Source organism: Neomonachus schauinslandi, chromosome 1, assembly GCF_002201575.2.
Source record: "Neomonachus schauinslandi chromosome 1, ASM220157v2, whole genome shotgun sequence".
NCBI classification, from domain to species: Eukaryota; Metazoa; Chordata; class Mammalia; order Carnivora; family Phocidae; genus Neomonachus; species Neomonachus schauinslandi.
The window spans coordinates 84,467,722-84,495,638 of record NC_058403.1 but is presented as its reverse complement, the minus strand read 5'-3'; the positions used below and the strand labels follow the sequence as shown (position 1 = coordinate 84,495,638).

General features: G+C 38.7%; 1 protein-coding gene across 6 annotated transcripts in view; it reads right to left on the bottom strand.

Moving 5' to 3' along the window:
• PEX5L (peroxisomal biogenesis factor 5 like) overlaps positions 1 to 27,917 on the bottom strand; it is a 217,918-nt gene that overhangs the window by 144,342 nt on the left and 45,659 nt on the right. For 3 of the 6 annotated variants that reach the window (XM_021692367.2, XM_021692369.2, XM_021692368.2), the window contains exons 1-3: positions 17,486 to 17,505; positions 16,612 to 16,771; positions 15,009 to 15,080 (exon numbers count right to left, since the gene is read on the bottom strand). The exons of 1 other annotated variant lie outside the window; for it this stretch is intronic. In XM_021692367.2, coding sequence (XP_021548042.1) covers positions 15,009 to 15,080; positions 16,612 to 16,704 — 165 coding nt within the window. In that variant the 5' untranslated portion in view covers positions 16,705 to 16,771; positions 17,486 to 17,505. Of the gene's footprint in view, positions 1 to 15,008; positions 15,081 to 16,611; positions 16,772 to 17,485; positions 17,506 to 27,917 lie in introns of those variants that run through there. 2 more of the 6 variants (XM_021692366.1, XM_044914730.1) reach the window with 2 other exon arrangements.

Here is a 27,917-nt window from a genome sequence, read left to right as displayed (position 1 = left end):
AAGCTAATTTGGTTTCTCTGTGTTTTGAAAGATATTATGTGACTTTTCTGCTAAAGACTCATTATAAATTCTACATGCTTTTCTTTTTTTTTTTTTTAAAGAAGGCTGAGGGGTTAAAATTCATCTGGGAGGCCTTTTTCTAGTCCCAGGGGACGGGTAGTATATGTTGTTTTTACTTGGAATGTACTATTTCTTGACCACTAAATAAAGTTTAGAAGCCTCAAGCTAAGTTTTGCTTTTCTAGGAAAAAAATTTTGTTCATTTAAAAAAAGTAAAATCAGTAGTGGTGTTATTTCCTTAGAACTATTTATAATATAAATCTTTTCAAGACAGTTGAAAGATATAAATATGAAAACTTACCCACTTTTTCTCTCATTATAACTAGAGGGAAAATTATCAAAAGAATCACTCAAAAGGAAATGCAATGTAATTCTATCACTTGTAAATTCACAAAATTTAGCCACATTGCCTCCCTCCCCAAGCATCTAAAAGTAATAATCATGGATGTGTTCATTTTTCTACAGGGAATTTCATTTTTAAATTGCTCTTTAACCCAAGAGGTCGATTCATAACCCCAGGGCATTCGTGAGTGGCTTCCTTACAGATGATACCATCTTGGATTTATTCACAGGAAGTAATCCTCTTGAGTGGCTCAGATGATTATTTTTTAAGTTTTCTTAAAGAAAGTCTTCCAGAATTCTTGTGAGATAGAAGTAAAGAAAATATTATCACTTTGCTGATAGGAAAGTCAAGGCTTAGAGATTTGTTCAAGGTCAAATAGAAAGTCATCTGGAGAGCCAGGAACTTGAATCTCAGAATCCTCACTTGTATTTTAGCTCTGTTAATGGACTTAATAACTTCCTGTACCCCTTGCGTCTGTAGAGTTTTGCATTTTAGGACCCTAGCAAAGATTTTTAAATTTAGAATGCTTACAAAAAAGACCATATATTCTAAAATGCATTCATAATTATTTATTTTTATCTTGCCTTTCAATATGAGAAAGTCGTAGGGCTTAATTCTATAACCCAATTAGTGGTGTCCCTTTCATATAAGTTGCTTAGATTTTCACTATGCGTCTTTAAGTCTCTGTATTTTTTTGGCAGAGGAATATCCTAGTGGGCCCATACATCTGTGTCCTCAATCCATATGGTACCAAAGTAAATTATATCCTGAGTTATTTGTAGCTCTAACAATATTTAGTCAATTTCCCTTCTCAGCAAACTTAAAAATTCATGCAAACCAAATTTATGCAAATCCATGTTTGTGATTTGGCTGTGGTCAGCCTCAGGAAGCAGAATCCCGTATAACTGCCACGTAGGTTGTGATTTAAACCTGAGGTTTTATGAGAGCAGTGCAACATGCGTGGTGGCATCTCCAGTGATATTTAAAGGTGCAGGGATAGTAAAAGATGACACTGTGCAGATTCCCATAAACATCACGCATAATTCATGGTAAATCAGTACACGTCTGATCATAGTAACTACAGGATTTTCTGGCAATCCCTTCCTTTCCTTTTTAATTTGATAACCTGCATCCTGAAAGAAGAAGGGAATGCTGTGGATGGTCACTGCAAAGCCAGGGAAAGTCACAGGGAAAAAAAATGCCTAAAGATCACCTTGAGTCAGAATAAGGCAACCACTAAAATGACATTTATAAAAACAAAATATCAATGGGGAAAAGTAAGTGTGGCTTAATGTTACATAAAGAAGCAGATACAAAACAATGCATACTGACTGCAACTCTGCAGAAAATGGAAATTATGCTTGTGACCATGCAAAAAAATGAGAGAGTATGCACAATGAAGAGTCCTTGGGAGCAGGGTGATACTTTCTACTTTGTCCAAAGTTTCCGAAGGAGGTTTAGTATCCTCGTGATGAGCACAGTAAGCAGGGAGAAGGGACCCCGAGGGTGACCATCAGCCCTCCGGCGCTAAGAGGTAAGGGTCCAAAAGGGAGACTGGAGCGCTGCTTTTGGGAGGATGCAGGGATCACGAGGAGCTCAGAGGGGCAGAGGTGTTTTGGGTGAAAGTCCGAAGGGGTGGCAGACTCTCAATCCTCAGACCACTTTTCCAAATGGGCATGCAAAGAAACTGGAGATCTTCCAGCGCCCTGGGATAAACTAGCTCTCCTGAATTGCAGCCCGAGAAGAAAGGTCAGCCCCTGTAGGGCAGCTGTCCCCGTGACATTTTCAGAGCATGGCAATCTACTCCCTTAACAGAAAGTTATTCAACAAACGCTAAAGTGGTGAACTTTCTGGTTTTGTTCCGAGCATGGAATTTTTCAAATGTGGTGAGCACGGAGGTAAGTCTAGACACAAAATAAGGATTTAACTGATCATGAGAAGCACTTCAGATACAAGGACTTGAAACACATGTAGCAACCCAAATGCAGTATGTGCCTTTTACTGGTTCCTTTACAAGACTGGCTGGTCCCCTAGCTGCGTCATTCAGCACAGTGCAGTGGCCCATTTGCCCCAGAGGTGGGCATTTCTACTAGGACTGGGCAACTGCCCCTTTTCATAGGTTTGCTTTCGGGTATGTGTGTTTATGGCTATGTATTCACACATTCTCTATCTCTCAGTCATACACATACATATATATATATGCTCAAGAATGCTTTTTTTTGAAGGGAGAATATTTCTTTTCCAATGTACCCATCTTAAATTATTTATGCTTTTCTTTAACACATACATCTTTCCTTTACAAATAGAAAGGCTTTCTCAGATTCTACCATGTTACATTATTTTTCCAAGCATGGACAAGATAGTATTGTTACTAATCTATCTAGCTAATGTCTCCCTAAATAGTCAGGAAAGCATGATGGAAAGATAAGCTAACTGTGAACTCCTCGGACCCAGGGCTGCACGTACTGCAGCACACAGCCTAGCTTCTTGAGGTTGCGCCATGAAGCAGACCTGTGTAGAACTCTCTATGCCTTAGTGTGCATTCTGAAATGGGGATAACAGTACCTACATCATGGAGTTGTTGGGTGGATTAAATGAGTTAATATGTATATAAAGTGTTTGCAACAGGGTGTAGTATATAGTAAATGCTATGTAAGTGTTTATTATTAATCTTTTAAAAAAATGGTCTAAGATTAGACAAAGATCAGGTTACTAAGACGTACCTCTTGGTCTCCATCATTTACACTTCCTTTTTGTAACAACCAGGGTCACAGGATTGATTACTGTGTAGGTTCACTTTAATAAATGAGGCTAGGAGGGAATATTTGAAATGTTAGGGACATTCAGATAAAGGACTTAAGATACCTGTCTTAACTCCCTTTCTTTTGTAGGGCTAGGATATGAAAGTTTAATGTCTCTACTAAAATCATAACTGATCCTTTCTTGACCCCACAATTCGAATAATCTAAAACAGTGCTTCTCCAACTACAGTGTGCATAGAAATCCCCTGGAAAGCTTGTTAAAACAGATTTCTGGGTTCCATTCTCAGAAACGCTGATTCAGTCTGGGACTCAGAGTATAAATTGTTAACAAGCTCCACGTGATGCTGATGCTGCTTATCCGTGAACCTCTCTTTGAGTAGCTGGGCTCCAAAAAACATCTTTGGCCATTGTTCCTAAATCCCTATTTAGGATTTAGTCCTGTCGTGGGAATATACTGAATGCTAGGAAGACTCTGGAACTCTTTCAGGACCATGACTAGGGAAATAATGCACATCGTAGCGTCCCAAATGCTCCCTGGAAGTACTCGGTTCCAGACCAGCTCAGAACTGGCACTGTCAATGCCTACTGACAGAAGGTCCGCACTATACTGTTGGCTTCTTAAGGGCCATGAATATGTTTATGTCATCTCTGTGTCCCAGCATCTGGCGAACACCTAGCTAGAAATACACTGCCAGGAAGTTTCTGTGAAATAAATGAGTGAACTGAAAGGTTAGATTATTTCTACTGAAATTTGTATATATTTTAAAGCAGCATCCCATGTATCTTCCCCCAGAAGTTATTTTATTAAGTTACCTCATAATAGAGAAGAATAAAAGACAGTTTAATTTTGCTCATATAGTTTATCTTAGAACCAATTTTTAAACATATGATTCCCTGTTTGTCTCCCATGAATACTGAAAGTTAAATGTCGCCAACATCCCCTGAGCTGGTTCTGCTCTGCTCCCCTGCCTATCACACGGGGGAAGGGACCTTGGGAAGAGGGTAGAATCAAGCCCCCAATTTTTTAGAACAACAAAAGGTATAAATGTACAAAACACGATTAAACATTTTTCCCTACAACAAAGCCCCAGAAAATACATAGCAAAATTGTTTAGATATCAAATTTCTATAAACAAAAGATTCTGAGGTTTTTCTGTGTCTCCATTTGCTCCCTCTTCTCTTCAGGAACAGGCTTTACTTTTGCTTTTCATTTTTTTCCCTCTTTCATGCCCCCGCCCCCCACATTTTTAGGCCTTAAGAAGTCCTCGTCTACGGAGCCAAGAGAAACCTGTGCTTTCTCTCTCTCCTCTCTTAGCATTTGGATTCGCAAAGGGGAAAGCCTCAGTTGGAACCACAAGGAGGCCTCCTTCCCTCCAATCTACACCCGTTCACTCCTGTGGGAGATATCAGAAGATCTGTGATACCGTTGATATACATATACACATATACAGGGCAAAGGCAAAAAGGGAGGAAGAACATTACACACTTGAGATGCTTCAAGTTGTTCAGTATGAATGGGGCGTGGAGTGGAGGTGGCAATGAGTGAGAATAACGGGGTAGTCAGGGGCCAAACTGCATATGGCCTGGAAGTCCAACTGAAGAGTTTGCATTAATTACTTGGGAGACAGTGAGAAGCATCGGTTCTCTCCAGTCTTGGGTGCCCACCACCTACGGGCCGCACTAAGCCAAACAGCGTTGGAGTCCACGGAGCATGTCTTGGATGGCTACTGTGGTTCATAGACCCACAGAGGGATGATTTTAAATCAAGTTACTCGGAGTTTGGGTGGAAGGATAAGACTGCTCATTCTTTTAGTGAAAAACAAATTGTTTCCTTTTTCATAAAAGTAAAGTTTCCAAGGTTTTCCATCTTTAGCATAAAATTGAAGAGTAAGCCTGTTCATGAGCTTCAATTTGTTTTATTCTGTACTAAACAACTTGATTAAAAAAATCCATCAACTGATGCACCATCACTCAGTAATTTTTTTTCAGAAACGATTCCCATAGTTCACCAAAATTAATGCATCAATTTTGGGGGCACATCTGAAGTTTAAAAATAAAAGCTGGAGTCTAGGGAAGTGATAATTGGACAACCTTTGACTGGAAGAAAATGACTTCCATGCTTAGTGTTTTTCTACAACAAGAATTCATTAATTATCCACAAATTATACAAATGAGATAATTTTGTTAGAAAAAAAGTGATGAATGAATGTTTTTTTCTATTCAGAACATCCAACACAAAGCGGAGATGGTACATTCTCTCACCATTTCTTTAATAAGTCACTTATTCATATATTTCAAGAATGAGATCATTTGGCCAAAAAAAAGTTACTATGGTGAGGAATAAATAACAATTGTATTGAATGATCATTTGTGTATGCCTGTGTTCTTCCTAGATCACGAGATAGGAAGGAAGTGGTACTCACTATGATTGGGGGTAGACCATGTTAAAAATTAATGACTTAAAATGGAAATGACAGAATTGCAGAGCTGTTTTGGAGAAAGGGAAGGAAGCAGTGGAGCATTAAAAAAAAAAAGCGGGTTTGCAAGAACTGCATTTCTGTCAAAGCTTATATATGCAGTGTCCGAATAAGAGCCACATTCCAGAGGCGGGGATCAGAGAGTGGGGCTGAGCAGAAAGGAAAAGACAGGGTACCGTCGGAAGGCCTGGATGGGAGAGAAACAAAAGCACCAGCACAGAAATGACAAGGTCGGGGCAATGGCAGAGCACAGGCACCCGGGTCCAAAGTCAGAAGAGGAGGAAGAGAAAGTTAAGCTCTTAACTCTCTCTGCTGTTTTAAGTTATCAAAATAAGAAAGGTGGAAATCAGAGGGGGAGATGAACCGTGAGAGACTATGGACTCCGAGAAACACACTGAGGGTTCTAGAGGGGAGGAGATGTGGGGATGGGTGAGCCCGGTGATGGGTATTAAGGAGGGCACGTACTGAATGGAGCACTGGGTGTTATACGCAAACAGTGAATCATGGAACACTACATCAAAAACTAATGATGTACTGTATGGTGACTAACATAACATAATAAAATTAAATTAAAAAAAAAGAAAAAAACTTTTTTTTTGGTCTGGTCTGTTCCTTTGTTATCTTTATTTATCAAATTTTGAATATGTAACATAAATCATTTCAGCATAAATATTTCCACCCACATCTGGTTTTCCAAGCCCTTATGCCAACAGCTGCTGATCCTCCCAGTAATCAGTGAGTTCACCTGTGGGGTTCGCTAGGCCAAGATGCTGGCAGCGCCTCTCAAAGTGGACGGACTGCAAAGCTACGTGTGGCACCCTGGACATGGTCCACAATCCGCACCACCAGCTGAGAGGGCGATGATAAACTGATCCAGGTGGAGAAGACCCCGCAGGAGCTGGAGAAATTGAATGCTGCAGCATGGAGGGAACATTTTGCTAATCTTGTTAGGAGTGTCTTAGGATGCAGATTCCACTTTTAAAATCTTGAATGCTGGTACACGGATATATACTAGGAAGTTGTCACAAAGTTGTGAGAAACTCTTTATGAAGTAGGAAGCATCTCATATAAACATCCTCTCACAAAGACCAGACAAGTTTAATGGATTAAAAACCGTGCACTTGAAATACACACTTCTCTCGAATGATTTTTCTGGCTTGCCTGATATATTTAGCTGACCAGCAGGAGGGAACATAGAAGAAAGGATAAGCAGCTTAATTTAGGAATGCAGTTATCGGGATAGATGAATGACCCCAAGACTGGGGGCTGCACACCTGACTTCTAATATTTCCTATGATATAAAATAACCTGGTGACACGGTCAAGCTACCTCCCTACTCTGAAACTCATTTAACTTATTTTGATGGAAAGAGACCAATATAATTAAATTTCTTAGCAGTAGCACCCTTTCATTGAACAAAGCCTGTCTGTATACCTAGCGGCTGACTTGCTCTCTAAGGGGCGCGCCTCATCATAGACAGTGTCGCCCCCCCAGCCCCCCATTCACAGTGTCCAGAATGGGTCCCGCAGAGCACCGTCTGAAAGCCACAGGATTCGATTATCTAAAGTTCCTAATAGCTCTGATGTCTATGGTTCTCCTACGGATCAGATGAACCTACTTAAAACACCACCAAAAACCCAAAACAAAACCAGAAACAAGCCAGTAAAAGCACAATATAAATCTTCCACAGCGAAAGGCTGAATGGTTTCTTTTCAAGTTGTATTCCAAACGGCTGAGTCTGCTTTTAAATATTACCATCTCTGGCTGTTATTTTCATATATCACATCATTTTTACACTCAGCATGTCAGCTCATGTCATTTCAATTTCGCATTTATTTTCTCACTGACTAAACATGCTGCCAGCACTTTTCCCCATTAGATTCGAAAGAAAAAAGGGGCTATTTGAATATAACCGAACATCTATATTTTTCCAACTTGAAAGTCCAGTTTTTCATTTCACATCACATGTAATGAACATAGGCTGCACATCAATACTTTAAAATAAAGATATGTGGTGCATACATATTTCTTGAACTTGAGGTGGTAATTCATGGTCTCTCTCTTGGTGATTATAGTTTTTAACCGACCCCTGTGATTTTCATGACTGTTTAGAAAACTGGGAAAGATGAAAGCTGGTGCTTGTTATTCACCAATGCTGGTTACTTGTTTACTCACTGAGATGCAAGCAAACGGGGCAAGAAAAGGTAGTAAAAGTCCTGCATAGGCAGAAATATCAGGTTCAGAGAGGCTGGTTAATTTTCCCCAGGGAACAACACTATCATGTGACCATACATGTTTTCATTCAGATTTAATTCAGATTCTTGTCTGTGAAAGCCTTGCTCTTACCACCATGTAAGGACTCTGTTATATCCAATGTCCAATGCTTGCCATGGCAGAGGGGCCAGCACTGCTGAAAATGCACCAGCCTAGGGCACCTGCACGGCATCTTCCAGAAGGCGTGTACAGTATTCGTACTAGTAATGCAGCAGGAAGAAGCAAAGTGAAAATGCGATGCTACAACCGGCTGGACATTCGGGAAGCAGGAGCTGCTGGTGAAAGAACATGAGACAAATGGGCGTCCCCATTTGAACCTCACAACAGACATCTGAGCCAGATGGTGTTATTCCATTTTATAGATGAAGAAACGGCGACTCAGAGAACTTCAATTTCTCACTCTAGTGTCTTCTGCTTCATAAGCGGCGGAGCGGAGATTAGAAAGTAGGAGGACGGCCTCCTACTTCAGGTCTCTCTTGCTTGTCTCTGGGTCACTCTGTAGGGAGTGACTGTCTAGACCTTCTGGCCTTCTACCTTCACTTCTCCGTAACGTGTCCGAAGACTACAAAATGAAGCAAGTAGGTCTACCCTTTTTGCTTTTCCTAGAGTCAGAGGTGAGACTTAGGTGAATTGGTACTACTGGATTGAAATGCATGAAGTTAAACAAACACAGATAAACTCACCATCGTGAGTTTACAAGGAAAAGATAAAGATATTCCCCTTGTCGTGCTTCCTCCACCCCCGCCAAATTACCAGTAACTCAGAACTATTTTTATATTGCTTGACAAATTAGGAAATATTTAGCAATAAAACACAGGGTGAGCATGCCCCTATTGCAGTAATTTTTCTATTCAACCTAGGGGAAAAACTTGTCCCCTTCCTTGTACAGTATTTATGATGATAAATCGCTTTGCAGCTGAGACAGCACTGCTTGGACCACAGTAGTGAATCTTTTGTTTACTACAATGCTGATTTCAGAGAGACAGCAGATTTGAATGGCTTCGGTCTCTCTCATCACAAGTAAGTATGTCTTATTTTCATTGAATCATTTCTCATCTATCAGTCTTGCCCAGGGAAAACGCTAATAAGCCTGTGTCTGCTCTGAGAGGAGTGAGGGCAACTGCAACTGCTTCGTCCTTTCAGTGTCTTGGAGTATTCTGCTTCGGAATCTCCAGGCTGACCAGATGGTCTCTCTTCTGTATCTCTAGAGGGGTTTCTGTTCTTGCTGACCAATACTGTCACTAAGAAGCTACTCCAGGAGAGTATTATACATGATACCAAGAGACAGGGTCTCATGCTTTATAAATCCCCTCAGAGGTAAATAGGATCCGAATTATATTTAAATTTAAGTCACTATATTGATATGGCAAAGAAAGCACTGGCCAGATGGTGCTGAGTACAAAGCAGTGACACATAACATCCCCATCCCTTTACTATTTATGAGTCCAAGACTCGTGTCGTCTGCTTAGATGGTGATATGACCACACTATCTGTTAATACCAGAGGGAAGTCGAGTATCCTTTCCCGCTCATCTGTTTTTCTCATTCTTCCATTTTCATTTCATGATGGCCCGTATCTTCCTCTTTAGGATTCATTCCCACAATGGCCAGTAGGATAGAATTGCTATCCCACTCAAATGCCTCTGTGTTATTGAAAACACAAGGGGGTGGCTATACTTGGTTTCTTCTTTTTCTTCAGAGAAAAATCACAGAAATTCTAGTTTCCATTGCTTTCTGTTCAGCCTTCTATGAATTTAAAAGGACACTCTCAGAAAGGTCTTGGGCTTAAGAAAGGCATGTGTTGTTTCTCTCCTTGGTGCTTTTCATGCCTCCTCCCTGAGGAGGCTTTGTAGGGAAGGGAAGAGGAACTGGATGTTAACAACCTTTTAGCTCTAATTCTGTATACATTTACTTTGAAGCCATTCCTCTCCTAACAGAGCCACAGGGGCCAAGAGGGAAGTAAACAGTTAAGGAGTGTTTATGGAAAAGGTTATCCCTGTGGGGGTTCAATAAATAAATAGCGGCCAATTATGATACTTCCAGTATATGATTATTTTATATAATTAGAACACTGGAGCAAAACAGCTGAAGACCCACCTATGGGATGACCACTAATGGGCAACTGTAGGGAGCTATGTGGAATCATAGAAGGAGCACTGGACCGAATGTCAGGAGGGAAGGCTGGCTTCCAGGGCTCTCTCTGTACCTAACCAGGACTCAGGGCAACTCGATTCACCTTTCTAGACCTCAATATTCCTCTTTGCTAAATTGTGATTGTGGGGTAGTAGGGACTGAATGTTTGTGTCCCTTCCCCACAAATTCATATGTTGAAGCCTTAACCCCCAGTGTGACTGTATTTGGAGATAGGGCCTGCAAGAAGGTGGTAAAGGTTAAATGAGTCAGTAAGGGTAGAGCCCTAATAAGAGGAAGTGACTCCAGAGCTCTTTCTCCTTGCATATGAGAACACAGTGAGAAGCTGGCCATCTACAAGCCCAGAAGAGAGCTTTCATCAGAAACCGGCCATACCAGCACCTTGATCTTGGACCTCCCAGCCTCCAGAACTATGAGAAATGTCTGTTGTTTAAGCCATCCAGTCTATGATAGTTCATATGGTGGGCATAACAGACCAATACAGTGGTTAGGACTCGCTAATTAAAAATGGCATAATGATTTACAGTTTATAAAGTACTCTTACAGATTTTATCCTCTCAGGAAAAACTCTAGGAGATGGTAAGAGCAGAATATTATTTTACAAAAAGAAATACCTCAGACTGATTCAAGATCACAAGGGTACTGAGTAGAATTTAGTCAAACTACAAATCTGGGTCTTAAAAGGCACCGCTGGGTATAAATGGCTGTGGTTTTCTTGTTTTCCAACATTTTGTTGGATGTCTATGAATTCCAGTTTTTAGATTTCCAGGTAATGCTTAGTTGAAGAATGTCGAATTTATCACAAGTCAGGTACATTTTTTTCCCTTCAGAACTACAATAATTGTTTCCTTTGACCCAGTGGTTCTCAAAATGTGACCTAGGACCAGCAGTGGGAGCTAAGGACTTAGAAATGCAAATTCTCGGGCCCTACCCCTGCCCTATAGAATCAGAAATTCTGGGGGTGGCCCCCCCCCTGCCCTTAACCTATGTTCTAACAAGCCCTCCAGGGGATTCTGAGGCTGCTAGGATTTGAGAACCACTGCTCTGATCTCTGTACACTTGTTCCCCTTGTAACTGGCTGACATTTGACATTTCCCCACCTTACTGCACTGAAGGATATGCAGCTGCAACTCTGCGTCCTATACCCACTGGATTCATGACATACTGTTAAAACCACTTTTGAAATGTTTGAACCTGTGAGTGTATCCTTGATCTAATTATAATATTCCATAATTTTGTGTTACCCTTTGTTAACATACATCCGTTAAGCTAACTTGGAATTTGAAAACATTTTAGAAGAAAGGTCATCTTGGTCCAGCATATCATAACTTGATACTAAGTTGACTCTATTCTAATTAAAAATAGTAATTTAAAACAGAATGAATTTATTATTTAAAGTAGAAAATGTTTTTAATCCCTTACTCAAGGTACTTGACCATCTACTCCCTGACTCCCATCCTTAAAATCTCAGTAACTTCAAAAGGAAATTCATTTGTACATGAAATCTATTCCTAAACAATACCCACCCCTCCCTCCAATCAGGAAAGAACACTTTAATGAATAATAAAAATGATCTGAAATATATATTTAAAATTTCTCTTTTAATATTTGTTCTGGAAAGCCAAACACACAATTTATTAATTATATACATTTGTTATAATTATATGTAATAATTGTATAATTATATAACATATTCTATAAATAATGAAATATATATATATTTGTGTCAAACGTCTGGGGTTTAGAGGCATTAAGATTTTAATCTAATATGCTTCCTTTGATAGCTTTCCTATGCTTGAAGTTTGAAAACTCTAGGGATTTCTGGTGGAAAATATGGACTCCAATGCCAATGTCATACATCTATATTTAAATGACTATATATGGGTGTGTATATGTGTGATTATACCTGGCACCTGTTACTTTAGGACAGATGAATTCTGTCTAGAGAATTCTGTGAACATTTTCATATGAATTTCAAATAAATTTTGCAAATAACATTTGACAAAGAGAGAAGCACAATATTGCCTATGAAGAATAAAACCTTACACATTTCCAAAATCACTTTTTCTCAGGTAGAAATAACATAGAAATCACCTTTAACCCCCTTGAATGGAGCGGCCAGGGAGAACAAAATCCACATACTCTGTGCTGCTTCTGTTATTAGTTTGCTTATATAAGCAAAACTGTGAGCTTTCTGTGGGAGTACAAGTCTTGCAAGTCACACGACTGATAAAACAGCATATAGCTTGCACAGCATTTGTAGAACGACAGTTTCTGAATGACAGATTTAATGAGATTAGTAGACTTCTGCCCAGCACAGCACTCCAACTATTTTATTTATCTTCTCTAGATTTTCTTTTGGCAGCACTTACTGAAAAAGCTATTTGCAATTATATGAAGATTGACTAACAAATATCTACCATGTTTCTAAAAAGATACAGAAAGAATAAACTGAACATAAAGATTCCTCCCCAAATATATAATATCTATGAAATGAAGCAATAGTAAACGAATGTGTTTTACACACATAAACACATACACACTTTTAATGACGCTCTCTTAAGCGTACAAAGAATTTTTTGTAGTATTATCAAGACTAATTAGAGTCTTATCCTAAATATTTTACTTCAAGGTATCAACACTGTCATTGTTTCAACCTAGGATTTGATCACAACATCATCAGCAGGTAAACCCTCCCCGAAAGGAAGGACTAGTCTTACTGCCAACAGCAAATGCGAAAGCCAACTCATATTCATAATGACTCGTCTTTTAAAATGTGTTTTGACATGAATGACTCAGCAAAGCTCGGTCACTGCCAACTGGTGCCAACTGGTGCAGTGACACTGGGGGAAACATGATTAACGACAGAGGCAAACAATGACTGGGCAAGTCAAATCCTCCCTCCCTTGATCCAGGTAAGAAAAGCATTACTTTCTGAAACAGAAGGAAAGTTGGTTCTCTTAGCAGTTAATAAAATGTGTCTGGGGACAACAACATAAATGTTGTGCAAGCTACCATGAGGGAAAAAGAACAATGACTCCCTTGGGCTTTCCATTCCAAAGATCTCAACGTATACTTTTATGGTTTTCTCTATCCCAAAACTTAGTTAAAACAAACAAAAAAAGCTTTAGGCAAAAAAAAAAAAAAAAAAAAGCAAGCAGCCTTTGAGGGTAGGATGATACAAAGAAAGTGCAAAAAAGAATAAACGTTTAACTTCTACACGATTAAGGAAGAAATAAAAAAAAATAACTTACTTTTCCTTTTAATAGAGAAATGGATAGGTATGTGTGTTCTCATAATATACTCAATTGTATTTTACTAGTTCATTCACTGGGTGGGTCCCGTCCTTGATTGAGAATGCCAGTCTAGGGATAGGATCTGTGGGAGATGGAGATTTGTGCCCCAAGTAATTAATCTGGCATAGTTAAAATGATAGCTAAGAGCCCAGCTGAGCACTTGAGCTCTAGCTCCACTGATCTCATTAACCAAACTGACAATTTGGCGTTAAGCAGAAATACAGGGCCAAATTCCTCGCCAACCTCTGCCCCCCGCCCCCCAATTTACTCAGGAGCAGGAGAGTGAAGATAAGGCAAGTAAAAAGAATTCAAAGGCAGTTTGAGTGGATACTGTAAGACAACCTATTTTCTACCTCTGGGGAGGTGTTTTGTTTGGTGAGTTCTCCCCCAGAAGACCACTTCAGTTACCCTCAGTTATTCTAGACCTAAGAAGCAAGTCTCTAACTCCACTTTTTTCTGATTGCTCTCTTCTGATGGTCATTTTTCTTTTTTCTCTTTTTTTTTCAGAAATAAACACAATGGCTCCTTTAATGCAATTGTCACGATGCAAAACAAACGATTACGAGATTGTTCAAATTCCACTTGCCTTTCTGCAACTTGCTGACTGCTTTCTTTCTAACCTCTTCATCTATGCAGACTCCTTTGAATTATTTCTCAGTCTCTACCTGAGCTTACATCACCCTCAGAATCGGTGCCACTTACACCTTAAATAGGTGTGCAGTTATCTTGTCTCCTTGATAATTAACAAAGACGTTGAGGGCCAATGCCAATTCAGTGGCATTAGTTGGACACCTTCCATTATCCGATATCATTGTTTATGGTCTATTAAGCAGTTTTCATTTCACCTTATGGGCCCATATAAAATCCAAGCTAGCTGTTTCTCAAATTACAGGCAGTATTAAAGAGTATTAAGTAGCTTCTTCTTTTTATATATTTTAAAATAGTCTTAAATTTATTGCAGATATTCTGATAAAGTAAATTGGGCAATATATATGTTTTTAGCTTCTCAGTTTTTTTAGTCTTTTACCCACCTCCCCTTAAAGCATACTCATTGTTTAACACTAACGGTAGCTTTCTCATTTTCAAAATAACTTACTTTTTGATTCTTGTTTAAATTTTTTTCTAACCAAATTATCACTGTATTGATTCATTTCTCACTGGGGAATGTAGTTTTCCAAAAGTTCTCTGATCTTGTTCTGCTTTATTTTTCATCGTTCTTACATACAGAACATGCATGTTGACAGCAGGCAGAAGTCAGTGGGTCTGAGGGATCATATAGGGAGGCTTAGTGACTCTCAAAATCTCTCGTTATGCAGGCCTCCGCTGGACAGGCTAATAATGCAGCCACCAGGGCACGGCAGAACACTCAAAGGGCTTCAGCTGTCAAAGGTCTACAGTGCGGGCGCCTGGGTGGCTCAGTCGTTAAGCGTCTGCCTTCGGCTCAGGTCATAATCCCAGGGTCCTGGGATCGAGTCCCACATCGGGCTCCCTGCTCGGCGGGAAGCCTGCTTCCCCCTCTCCCACTCCCCTTGCTTGTGTTCCTGCTCTCGCTATGTCTCTCTCTGTCAAATAAATAAATAAAATCTTAAAAAAAAAGAAAAAGGTCTACAGTGCGACAGTAGAAAATGTATGGAAGCGTTCACTTACCTGCTTGTGATCAACAATTATTTCGAGGTCTTCATCACTGCTTAGTTTTCCATATCCTTTTTCTTTACTTTTCTTGTGAAAGAATAATTTTAAATGATCATTTAGTTTCTTTCCATTAATAAGGTTAACTCCCACTTAATACTTTTTAAAGATTAAAGTCTTTACTTAGCCTTGTTCACTAGTCATAATACATCATTCTCTATGTCAGTCTCTCACGGACAATAGCAAAATTTTTGTTGTTAAATTGTGGGCTTATAATGAACTCATCAAGTATTTCTGCTTAGCCTCTCCCATCCAAATTATACCTTTAATCCTTTTCTGAATATTGTTAGGCTTTTTTTCAATTTTGTAGTTTCAAAACAGATTCTTTAATACTTTGAGAGAGATAGACAATTCCCTTAAGAGTCCCAGCCCATTTTTCTTAAAGACTGAAACTGCATTTAGTAATTATAGTATACTTAAGACTTCAACTATTAAATGTTTATTTTAATCCCTTTTATATTTTAAAGAATAAGACAAGCATTATACAACTCAGATAATGAATCTTCAGATTTTCTACATTTGCTTATAAATCCGATGAAAACTAACACTGGAAAAAACAACTCAAATCATTTTTAAAAGATGAGTAAAATAATTTTCAAAATTAGGTAGTTTGAAAAGTTGGAAGAATACAGACCATTTTTAAAAAATGCACTCTACTGACATTTTGTCTCCACCCCCCCCCCCCCCCCCCCTTGACCTATCCCCATCTACCTTCCTCATAGCAAAAATTGTAAAGTTAGAAAAGGTCATAGATCATTTTAACCATTTCACTGTTGTGCTACAGGAGAAAGATAATACTTCTGAGTCTTTTTTTTTTTTCTTTCTCCCAATGTGCTGGCTGATAGGAATGACAGAAATGACAGATTCCTTCTTCATAATTTCAGAAATCATAGTACCTCTGTAGAGGACCAGTAAGAAAAGGAAAATAAAATCCACTACATACTTAGCTGTAGTCCAAGGTTATTATTATTAAAAAAAAAAAAAAAACAAAACCAAAAAACAAACACAACCCTTGCTTTAGGTATTAACTACATCAACGAGAATTAAGGGGACTAAGAAATATTTGTTTGCATCTATTATGCCATATTAGGATACCCATCTCATTGAGGGAAGAACTATATCCTTCAGTGAACTTGATGTAAGTCTTCTTTACCCTGTGGGACATAATTCTTGTCTATTTTTTCCCCTTCCTCCCCAATAAACATACCTCCTATTTTTTTAATTTTTTTTCCTGTAATAAAGAGATTTCTGAATCTTCAAGTATTAGGATGCATAAATAAAATCTGAATTCTAATTCATATATTAATGAATTTAGCCACTTAGAACAGAACAGACGTCCGCAGTATTTCTCTCTATTATTCTTTTTCTCCTCATTTGAGGTTCCATTTCAGGATTGATGGAAAACAAAAAGAACAGGGTTGGTTTCAATCAAGCTAACTTCCTTCCTATCACTTTGTTTTTGTATTCTCTTAGTCTACTGGTTGCCATAAGATACTGTCCAGAGACCCTCTAATGCAAAACATTTAGAAATGCCTTTCCAAATATTGATCTGTATACGTACCAAGTAGCTCATTTGCATGACCCGATTTCTGGACAAAAGGACATTAAGTAGAGATGGAATGTGGGTCCTTCCATCCATTTCACTGTCAGACATCCCAGAATTCTTTGCACCAGTGGCAGTGGTTTCATTGCCAGAACTTGCTGACCAAAGAACCACAGATCTTGCCCAGCAACAGTATTTATAATGTATGACAATAACCGAGGTATCCCTGAATCATTGTCTTGACTGTAAACATTGTGAGATTTTTGGCTAGCATAAAAAACCATTGGAAGTAAAATTTCTTCCTTTCTAACTTATTTTTGTCCTAGCACTTCTAGGTTCCCTGACTACTGTTCTAGTTTAATGCTGTTGAAAACACCCCATCTATTATTAATTACATACATTTTTATATTTCATCCTACGGATATGGACTATTCAGCCTCTTTGCCATAAAAGCTCTCAATTTTCCCTTTTTAATGCACCACCCCAGAATTTCTTTCTAAGTGATGAAAAATCACTGCTAACTGATATAACAATGTCTGCATTCACCAAACATAATTCAAGACTGCAGTTCTACCACTACCAAATTCCACCTTTCCAATTTAATCCCAACTCCTTATCTGATTTAGGAGTATGTTTTCCTGGGAAGAGGCTAGGTCAGGGAAGGAGATTATAACCACAACTACTCTAAGTAGAAGTTGGCATTTTCCAAGAGTGGGAGGAGGCATTTAGAGCTCTGATTTTGTATTTAAGCCCCAGTCTCCAAACAGCACACAACTGTACACAGAGTCAGAAGCCATATAGTTTTACTCTAGAGTTAAGCAATATTTTCTAGTTCACCCCATAACCCCTGGGGGATTAATCCTTTTCTAAGCCATAATGGTTATTCGCTCACTTACTGCTTATTTCTAGTGCGAGCACAATCCTCTTTCAAGCACTCAGCTTCCCACTTTGACTGCTTAGCTCAGCCAGCCCAGGCAGAGATCTTCAGCTCTCCTCCCTCCTCCCAGCCAGGAATCCCTGTCTTCTATCTATGCACTTTTGTCAAGCACAGAAAGCAACTCCATAGCTCCTGCGTGGTCTTTCCCATTAGCCAAAGGACTGAACTAGAAGGAGAGAGAAAGCTAACCTCTCCACTGTCCAAGCGTGAAGGAGGCAGGGCTTCTGTGGGAGGAGAAGCAAGAGGGTAGTCACTTCCTGTGCCCCTCCCACCTCCCTGGCCGACAGTGGAGCCGAGGATTTCAACTGAGGCCGTAAGGTCAGGCCCTCCCCACCTCAGCCTTAGCATGCTGCCTGCTGATAGTCGATTCTGCGCACTGCTCACCCGTTGCTGCTGAGAAGAGCATTGATGCAGTGGAGCTAAAATGGTGAGCACTTGGAAGTGGGAGAAGCGAGGAAAGACAGAAAGAAAACAGTTCTTTGCCGAGAATACCTCACTCCTTATAAGAAGCTTTCAGCTCAGAAGTGTCCAATGCCAAACCTCAAATACAGCATCTTCCATCTTCCCCACAGCATTCTGAATCCTTTCTGAGTAACTGCAAGGAGACCTCTCTAGTTCTTTGTTAGTGCTGATACAACTTTTTTTTTAATACCACTGAATCAGACCTATAGTTTTCTTAAGAATATTGAGTCTAACTGGTAACCTTTCCTCTCTGCAGACATTCCACCATCTTTCCTCAGCCTTATTTACCTCCCACTTCACCCCTTCATTCTCTCTTCCACAAAAGTAGAACAGTGAGGTGGGTTTACTCACTTGAATTAAACAAACCATAAAAATTAGACACTGTATAGGAAAACAATACATTGCCATAGATTTGGAATGCATTATATAAGAAAATTTTGCGAGTAAGTAACAACAAAACAAAATAACAGAAAACAAAACAAGACAAAAAAATCTGATGAGATAAGGACCTGAAAAATGAAGCCCCCTATGTTCATTTTAGAATAGGCGTTTATTAAAAAGTAAGAGTTTGAATTGAGAGACACTAGTTGTATACAGGTCAAATTAAACAGATTCTTCATACTTATTAGGAATGGAAAATATGAAGGAAATTTTGAAAAGGAAAAGAAACACATTATTTAGTTAATTGCACAAAATAGCCTCAGTTGCAATTTTTGCCTAACTACAGAATAATAATGTAAATAAATGTAGAGGTTAAAGATTATGTATAAAAATGCAAACTGGTGCAGCCACTGTGGAAAATAGTATGGAGGTTCCTCAAAAAGTTAAAAATAGAACTACCCTATGATCCAGCAATTGCACTACTAGGTATTTACCCAGAGGATACAAAAATACTGATTCGAAGTGCTATATACACCCTGAGGTTTATAGCAGCATTATCAACAATAGCTAAATTTTGGACAGCCCAAATGTCCATCAGCTGTTGAATGGATAGAGAAGATGTGGTATATATATACACAATGGAATATTATTCAGTCATAAAAAGGAATGAAATCTTGCCATTTGCAATGATGTGGATGGAGCTAGAGAATATTTTGCCGAGTGAAATAAGTGAGAGAAAGACAAATACCATGCGATTTCACTCACATGTGGAATTTAAGAAACAAAACAAATGAGCATGGGGAAGAAAAAGAGAGAGAGACAAACCAAGAAACAGACTCTTAACTATAGAGAACAAACTGATGGTTACCAGAGGGGAAGGGGGTAGGGGACGGGTTAATAGGTGATGGGATTAAGGAGTGCACTTGTGATGAGCACCAGATGCTGTATGGAAGTGCTGAATCACTAAATTATACACCTGAAACTAATATTATTACACTGTATGTTAACTAACTGGAATTTAAATAAAAACCAAAAAAATTACATATAAATATTTTAAAAATATTTTTACTATTATTTATTTAATGATAAATAGTAGACCTGAATTTAGTAAAACAAATATTACACAAAGAATATATATATAACAGAGACAAAAGAAACAAAGACTTCCCAACTCTTTTTTTCGTGGTTGGCAGTATTCAATTTCTATCTTCTTATCTTCCCTATCTTCCACCCTGTCTTCTCCACCACCTTCTTCCCCCAGCCTGCAAAATTGCTTATTTTTCCTTGTTCTAAAAGATGACCTCCTCACATCTCCTTTCCCCTAAAGACATTCATTTAATTTCTCTTATCTCTTCACTGTCAAACTTGAAAGAGTGGTCCATGCTCACTAGCAACAGCTCCTTCCTTTCTCTTCACTTTTAAGGCAATTACAATCAGTTTGCAAGTTACTCTAATTGTATTCACAGTCACCAATGGACTTCTAGTTATCAGATTCTCTAGCAGTCCGTTTTTAGAGGTAATAGTATGAATTAGCCCCCGAAGTAATTTGTGATTGACTACAGATGTCAAGATGAATGTAAATATTACATCTTTCAGTCATCAAGTATGCATTATTTTAAAAAGCCCTCTGCTGTTATTTACACTACTACAGCTATTAAATGGTGTTGCCACCAACTGAATAGGGTCTCGATGAGAGGGAGGGGAATTGGGAAAAGAGATGATGTGCTGAAAAGATAATGTGCTGAGTTTGTGATGTCTTTGGAAAGTTCATCTGTGTGGAAAGATCCAGCTGGTCATTCGATTATATAGGTCTGTATCTCAGAAGAGAGAGAAGGGCAGGACATATAGATTTCTGGGGATAACTAAAATTGCAGGAATGGATGAGCTCATTAAAAAAGAAAACAAAAGAGATAAGGACTAAGGCCAGCATCCTGGAGAATTGTTACTTTTAAAGAATGGGCCAAAGAAAAGAACTCAGTGAAGGAGGCTGAAGAGGAGTGGTCGTACGTGTAAGAGGAGAACCAGGAGGATGCAGTCAAAGAAAAAAAGAGCTCTAGACAGTGTCAAGTGCTGATGAAAGGTTAAGTAAGGAGGCACCCTGCAAACTTCCATTGTGTTGGGCATGCTGGCAGCCATCAAGGACCTTAGGAAGAGAATTCCTGGAACCAAAATTAGAGTAACTTCGTGACTACACTGGTCATAAGGGAGTAAAGATATTGAGAAAGGACTTCTTTTCCCTTACAAAAGCTTGAATGAAAAGAGAAAGAGGGAAAAATAAGTATTAAGATGGTAGATTTCCTGCTAAGCGTTCTCCCACAGTTTAAAAAAGCGTTCTCCCACAGGTGGGAGGGAAGTGAGAGTGGGATGAGAAAAAACAGAGGGGAAGAATCTTGGGAAAATTGTCATTTCCCACCTCCCTTGTGTAAAGGTCTTGAGTACGTTTATAGTTCAAGAGGCAACTAGTGAAGAAAGCGAAACTGGAGATGCCAAAGAATGAGGGGGTAGAATTCATTAGGCAAGAAAGTGAGAACAAAGGCCTTTTGGAGAAAAACTGCGTGCTTCTCTTTGAAAATTTACAATTATATGACATATGTTTTTAGAAGAAAAATCTGTAAGGATACGTACCCAATATTAAAAGTCCTTTTCTCTGGGAAATGGAATTATGCATGATCTATGTGTTCTCTTTAAACTTGGGAGTACTCTTTGAAATAAGAATGAATTTCTTTCATAATAAAAAAGAAAATAAACGAAGTGTGATTGCTTGAGAGATCCATAAAATTGCCATAGAAAAGACGCATATAAGTCTCCTTTGCAGAAAAACGACTGGGTCAGGGCTTTACCCTTCCTTTATTATGTTTCTGGAGGAATAAAAACTTGTTTTTAAAAAAATGTGGAGATTCATGCTACTACAGTTATTGCTTCTGTCCCTTGTGGCAAGCGTGGTAGTACGGAGAAGTGAATGTTTTGTTTATTGCACTTAATATGCCTCTTTCCTCTTGACTCGCCTTTATAATATTAAGCTTCTCAGTTCGTTGACATCATGTGGGTCCCATGTCCCCTTTTTTTTTTTCTTTTTAAAGATCCACAGTGGGGTGCCTGGGTGGCTCAGTCGTTAGTGTCTGCCTTCGGCTCAGGTCATGATCCCAGGGTCCTGGGATCGAGCCCCGCATCGGGCTCCCTGCTCGGCGGGAAGCCTGCTTCTCCCTCTCCCACTCCCCCTGCTTGTGTTCCCTCTCTCGCTGTGCCTCTCTCTGTCAAATAAATATATAAAATCTTTAAAAAAAAAAATAAAGATCCACAGTATCAGCATAGCCAAAACACCACTGCTGTGGGAGCCAAAGAAACAAGGAAAAGAGAAAACAGGAAATGAGGAAGAAGGAGGTGTTTCTTCCCAAAGGCCTGGAATAAGCGCTCCAGAGAGTTTCCCTCTGCTTAGGACATAAACCTGGACAGACTTTTGCAATTAATAGATAATTTTTAGATCTTTTATTTTTCTTCTATATACAGAGGAAACCAACTTTCTAAAGGAAAAATGTCATCATTACAGAGAATCATTTGCAGAGGGGCTTGTTAAGTCTGGCATTTTTCAAGAACTATTTTTTTTCTTTTAAAAAGCCATTTACAGTTGTGTCCCCCTGCCCCACTCCCAGTGTGGTATGGTAAAACATATATGGTAAAACACTGTTATGGTATGGCAAAACACATATATGGTAAAACAAAATAGGCACAGGATACAATTTTTTAGCTTTGGGCCAGGTTTGGGCAAACATCACCTATGGCAATCAAACTCAGCTCTAAATGTATATTGCTGGGTGAAAAAAGAAATACAAGGACAACAAATATGTTCATGCATTTTAAGCCGTATTTTAAGTCATATGCATATGTCCAAATATTTAGTGATTTTTAAATTTTAAGTCAAATCTAATTGGGAAAATAGACATTCCAGTTACTAGTTGGATAATAAAATGGCAGTGACACACAATATAATTTTCCCTATAGCCTCAAAGTCCCTCCTTACTGTCTTTCCATCTTTAGCATAGCTGTCTTCTGTAGAAAATAACCTGAAGAGTTCATAAAGCTTCTTGAAAGTACTTTCTATTCTCCAAGTTTTCCAAAGATGAAAATTCAACATAAATAATCATTGAGCTACTCAGTCTTATGTCACTATGCAATGACATTTTCTTCAGTATACAAATTCAGTATCAGGTATATGTCTTCTTATATATCTTTGCAATATTTTGCAGAGTTTCAAACACACAGCAAAGTTAAAGGAATTTTACTGTGAGCACCTGCATGCTTCCTACCTAGATTCTACCACTAACATTTTATTATACTTGCTGTTTTGGGTCTATCTGCTGTGATACATTTTGAAAGTATAGTACATACTATTACATTTCTACACTGTCTTTCCACCAAGGTTTCTTTGATTTAATTTACTTTTAAAACTCAGGAAAGCAAAACCATTGGTTCAGTAAGCTTCCAAAATAAGAACACTAAAAGTTCAGGATTTGTTATTCCCCTACAGTGAATTTTGTTGCTTTCATTTGAAAAGCAAATCAGTGAACTCCATTTCTAGCATGAAGTGCTAGTGATAGGTCCTATCACCAGGATTAGGGAAGAGGATTTCTGATCAAAGGGCTGGGGTTTTTATAGTTCTGTCAAAAGCAAGTGATCAAACAACTCAACTTTTTGAAGGGACAAATCCATGGTATGATAGGCAGTTCCAGTTGATATTAATCATCAGGTCCTCAATTTCATATCCTTTGATCATCAATGTTTTCTGCAAACCAGTTCCTTTACTCTGGGCTACATAGTAAGCCTTCACCTCTGGAACATGCAACAAAAGTAGCAAGCCTCAACAGGCCTAGGAAGGCTAACTCCTTCTCAGAAAGGTTACATATGGTCTGAGGAACAGTGCATGGGTGGTTTATTGAGATTAAGTAGGCAGAAAACAAAGATTAAACTTGAAATTTCAGTTATGTTGGATTCAGCAATGTTCCCCATTACTTTGAGCACAATAAGTAAACTCTTCTTAAACGCTGCCCTCAGTCCCCAAACCAAACAAAACCACATTCAAAGAAAAAACAAACAAAACATGATGTCCTTCTTCACAGGAAAATTACAATTCTTTCATTTTGAAATTCTTATCTCTACAAAAATATTTTTTTGCATTTTCTAGACTTGGTTTTTAAAGGTATATATGTAGTGGTATGTAGTATGCAATGACTGATACACAAAAATTGTTTTCTAGAGCGCCTGGGTGGCTCAGTCGGTTAAGTGTCTGCCTTAAGCTCAGGTCACGATCTCTGGGTCCTGGGATCGAGCCCCACATCGGGCTCCCTGCTCAGCGGGGAGCCTGCTTCTCCCTCTGCCCCTCCCCCTGCTTGCTCTCTCTCGCTCTCTCTGTCAAATAAATAAATAAAATCTTAAAAAAATTGTTTTCTGTCCACTGAAGACAATGCCTGAAAAATGATATGTTTTAATCTACTAGATTTCTTGACATTATGTAGTCTTGGTGCTATTTCCAAAGCAAGGTGAAACTAACAAGCAGTCCCAGTTGACATTTTTACCGGTCACAGGAACAGTACGACCGGAGTGGTTGCTGGTCTAAGATAGGTAAAGAACCTGAGCAAACTGACATTAGTTTGGATCCCTGATTGGCAAATGAATACTACTATCACTTTAAAAAGTTTACCTACCTCCCTTCTTCCCCCACCCAAAGAAAACAAATAAAAGGGCAAATTATGTATTCAATATCTTGCCACTTGAGAAAAAAAAGAAATAATCTAAAACTGAAACTATTACTTGATGTTCTGCTTCTGATCCCCGTTGACATGATTTCCTCTTTTTATATGCGTTGGCCCCAGTGGATGGGGATGGAACGGTGTTATCCAATCTCAAACACAGCTGTGCTTCTCATTGGCCTCTCCAGTGGCTCCTTTTCTCTCACTGGTAGTCAGTGCACCTGGCCTACACCTGCCACTGACTTCTTTCATAACAACTGATCAGAGCATGATGATTTTATGTCTGTGAAAGAAAACAGCAATCTTTTTATTTTAATAAAAATAAAGAAAAAAAAAACCTAGTTGCTTCTATAAGCTTTCTGTCCCCCAGTGTTATGCCTCTGTTGTCATACGTTCTCTAAATGTGCACATTGTTTTGACACTTTGACACATGTTCACGGAAAATTTGTTTATGAAGTTTTGTTTCCAAGAAGAGTCAGCCCAAAGTTTGTGCTTTGGCCATAAAATCCATGCAAAAAGTTAAAATTGTTTCCCAGGTAGCTACATCTATGGGACTGATTGACTTAGAACCAGTTTTTCTGTTACAGCTCAAATTTAATTTTGAGGATTTTTTTTCTCATGTGGATCTACACACAGACATGACAGACAGGGCAGTTTAGAATAAATCCCTTCTGTTCCTGAAAACAGCAACATTTCCTGGAGGCATAGCCATTACCCTCACCTCTGGGCTCTCCCACGGGGCCTCGATAACCTTAGGAATCCTAAATCAACACCACAATTCTCATCATCTCTCTATCAATCTCCGTGTGGCTTCTTTAATTCATCCCTTTTCTCCAGTGGCTTATAAATTCACTGATGACAACATTACAAATAAGACATGGCAATCCCTAGAGGGTGGGCAGGTCTGGGGTTCCTATCCATCTTCTTCATGGATAAACGCTTCTGGGTAACTACTTGTTGAGGGAGCTCTTCTAAGTCACAGGGACAAGAAAGATCTGGGGCCACAGATAGCTCGTTTATGCACTGGACATAAAAAGTGAAAAGATTAAAACAGCAGAGTCTAAAGGACAAAGCCAACTGCATACACTACTTTATGACAAACAACAACTAACACCTTGGTTGATACAGAAAGTGTTACTCCTAATTAGGGGGAAAATACAACAGCTTATAATTGAAGGCAAACTTTAAATAATTTCATTTATATAAAGCATTGTGACCAAACACCTGAGCTCAAATATTCTGTGAATCCTTGGCTCAAGTTAAAAGGGGTTTAATGGCTAGAAAGTATCTATTTGGGTCATGAACGCAAAATTAGTTTGAGAAGATACATAGTAGATTATGTGGCAATGTTGGACATTCAAGTACTTGAATTTGTTTAGGCAAAATTACATTAGTTTGGAACAATGGCTGCTTCATATTGATGCATGGTTTTAGCACTAGGGAAGCTAGATTCCAGTCAGTATGGTTATGTGTTACCATTACAAAAAAAGTAATAGGTGGTGGATGACTTCTGACATTTTCACCAAATTTGATATTTCCATTACTGGAAAAAATAAGCACAAATGCATTTGAATACACACGGTATCTTGGCACTTTAGTGATTCTTATAGGAAATTCTATATGACTTTATCAGCTGATAAGAAAGAAATGGTCTTCAAAAAAGAACAATTATAAAAAGTCTCTTATTTGGTGATCAGATAGGGGATACAGGAAGCTTCTTGAATATGGTTTTATTTTTCCACAGCATGAGTATGGTATATTCATTTTATTCTTGTGCCTTAAACATTTCATGCATTTTGTACTTTACAAAACATTGTAGAAGCTGTCCGGATGGAAGACAAGGGCTGGTGTATGTGTGTGGGCCTGGGGAACAGGCACGTAGAAGAGTGATGAGGAGGGAAGTACAGAAGAGGTAAGACCAAAGAGATGGCAGGGCCTTCTAACATCTGAGAGGGGGCTGGTGGGGCTAGAGCAGATTTGGGCTTGGGGGAGTGATGCTGGATGAGGCTGGAGAGGAAGACGGAGTCTTAAAAATCACATCTTTATGTTAAAGGCAATGTGCAGCCATTGCAGGGTTTTAAGCAGGAGACTGACATGACCAAATCTGTGCGTTAGGAAGCCCACCCTGGTTACAGGGTGAGAAATGTATTGGAGGAAAGAAGACAGCAGACAAGGAGAGCAACTGGGGGCTATTGAAGTGGTTGGTGGGTGACAGTCATGGAGCCTATTTAAACATAAGTCGAAATAGCCGACCACAGCCCCATTTATTAAGACATGCTAATTCATCACACGCTGTACCATGAGATAACTTCTTCAATACTGGCTACTGTAAGTAAGTAACACAAACATCCGTATTTTCTCTAGTCAGGAATGAAATGAGCAGCAAATGAGCCGATAACTGACACACTCTAGGCACTCATGTAACTTGGTAATATGTAAAATCATTTTAGGAAAAATTCAATGAAACCCAAAGAAAAAAACTTTTGAGAGATAGAGAGATGGATTGATAGCTAGAGACAGATATAATATACTTTGACTGAGATAGGAAAACATTTTGCACTCAGCAAAGGATACGTATTTTTGCATTTTGCAAAGTCCTAAAGCAATATCTAAACTTTTCTTGTTGTTTCTTGTTATTGGACAAAAACAAAGAGAGTCTGTTTAAAAAAATACAATGTGAAATTGTTCAGTGCTGCAGAACATCTAAAAGGACTTATTGTAATTTTTGACATCTTGATGCAAACCTAAGAACTGAACCAACAACCCGGGGAATAATAAAATATTGAAAAGATGTATACTTACTCAAGTGTATTTGGAATATCATCAAGCCTAATGTGTTTTTAAAAGAATTGAAATGGCATATTTAGAGCTTGGTTTTAAAAAAAACAGTTGCTTCCATTGCATTTCACTTGTTTTTAACTTGTCAGAGGATAAAATTTTATAATAGGGGAAGGCTGGAGTAAGGTAAGGTAGAGTAAGGCAGAATCAACCACAACATTTATCTTCTTGCTCAAAGTCTGGGGATTCTTGTTACTTAATGAGACATTATTTTGTATTGATATTCAAAAATAATTACGTGTTACATGAAAAATATTGAAGATATTCAGCTACAGGTAAGCGAACTTCAGGGCTACAGACTGAACTTCTTTCTACAGACCTACAGCATCCCAGTGAGTATAGAGGACTACCGAAAGTCTTCTTCCAATTTTAATCTTTGCATTTTCCCTTTTTTTCCTCTTTAGGAATCAAACCTCAAATCTCAGGTGCTTCTATTATGGAAGTAATCACAAAATTTTAAAGACAATGAGGAAGACTTCTTGAACAACAGAGAGCAGAGAAATTTCAGTGATGAAGAGCATGAAGCTCACTCATAACAACTTGACTGAGAGCACTCTAAGACTCTTCTTGCAATCTCAGATTAATGCCCCAAAGTGAATAACATATTGATAATATATTACTGAGAGACAGAAGAATGACTGATGCTAAATTACTTTAATATATCTTTGGAAGTAGATATACACCTTAATAAAGAGTCTTTAAAAACTCCTGCAATCTTAAAAAAAGAACAACACACAGCTCTTGCACTCTTGTAAAACTGTCCTGGGTAAGTGAGTGTTGGAGTTTTAAAGGGAAAAGAAGCAAGGCTTTAGTAAGGAACAGCTAAATTGCCATGGATAGTATGGTGTCTCAAATGGAAAAAGCTTTTTAAAATTATAAAAGCAACATCTTCTCCTTAGAAGCAATGCTAAAAAAATTATTTTTAAAGTGCAGAAGTGGGCCTATCACATTGTTGGTGCTCA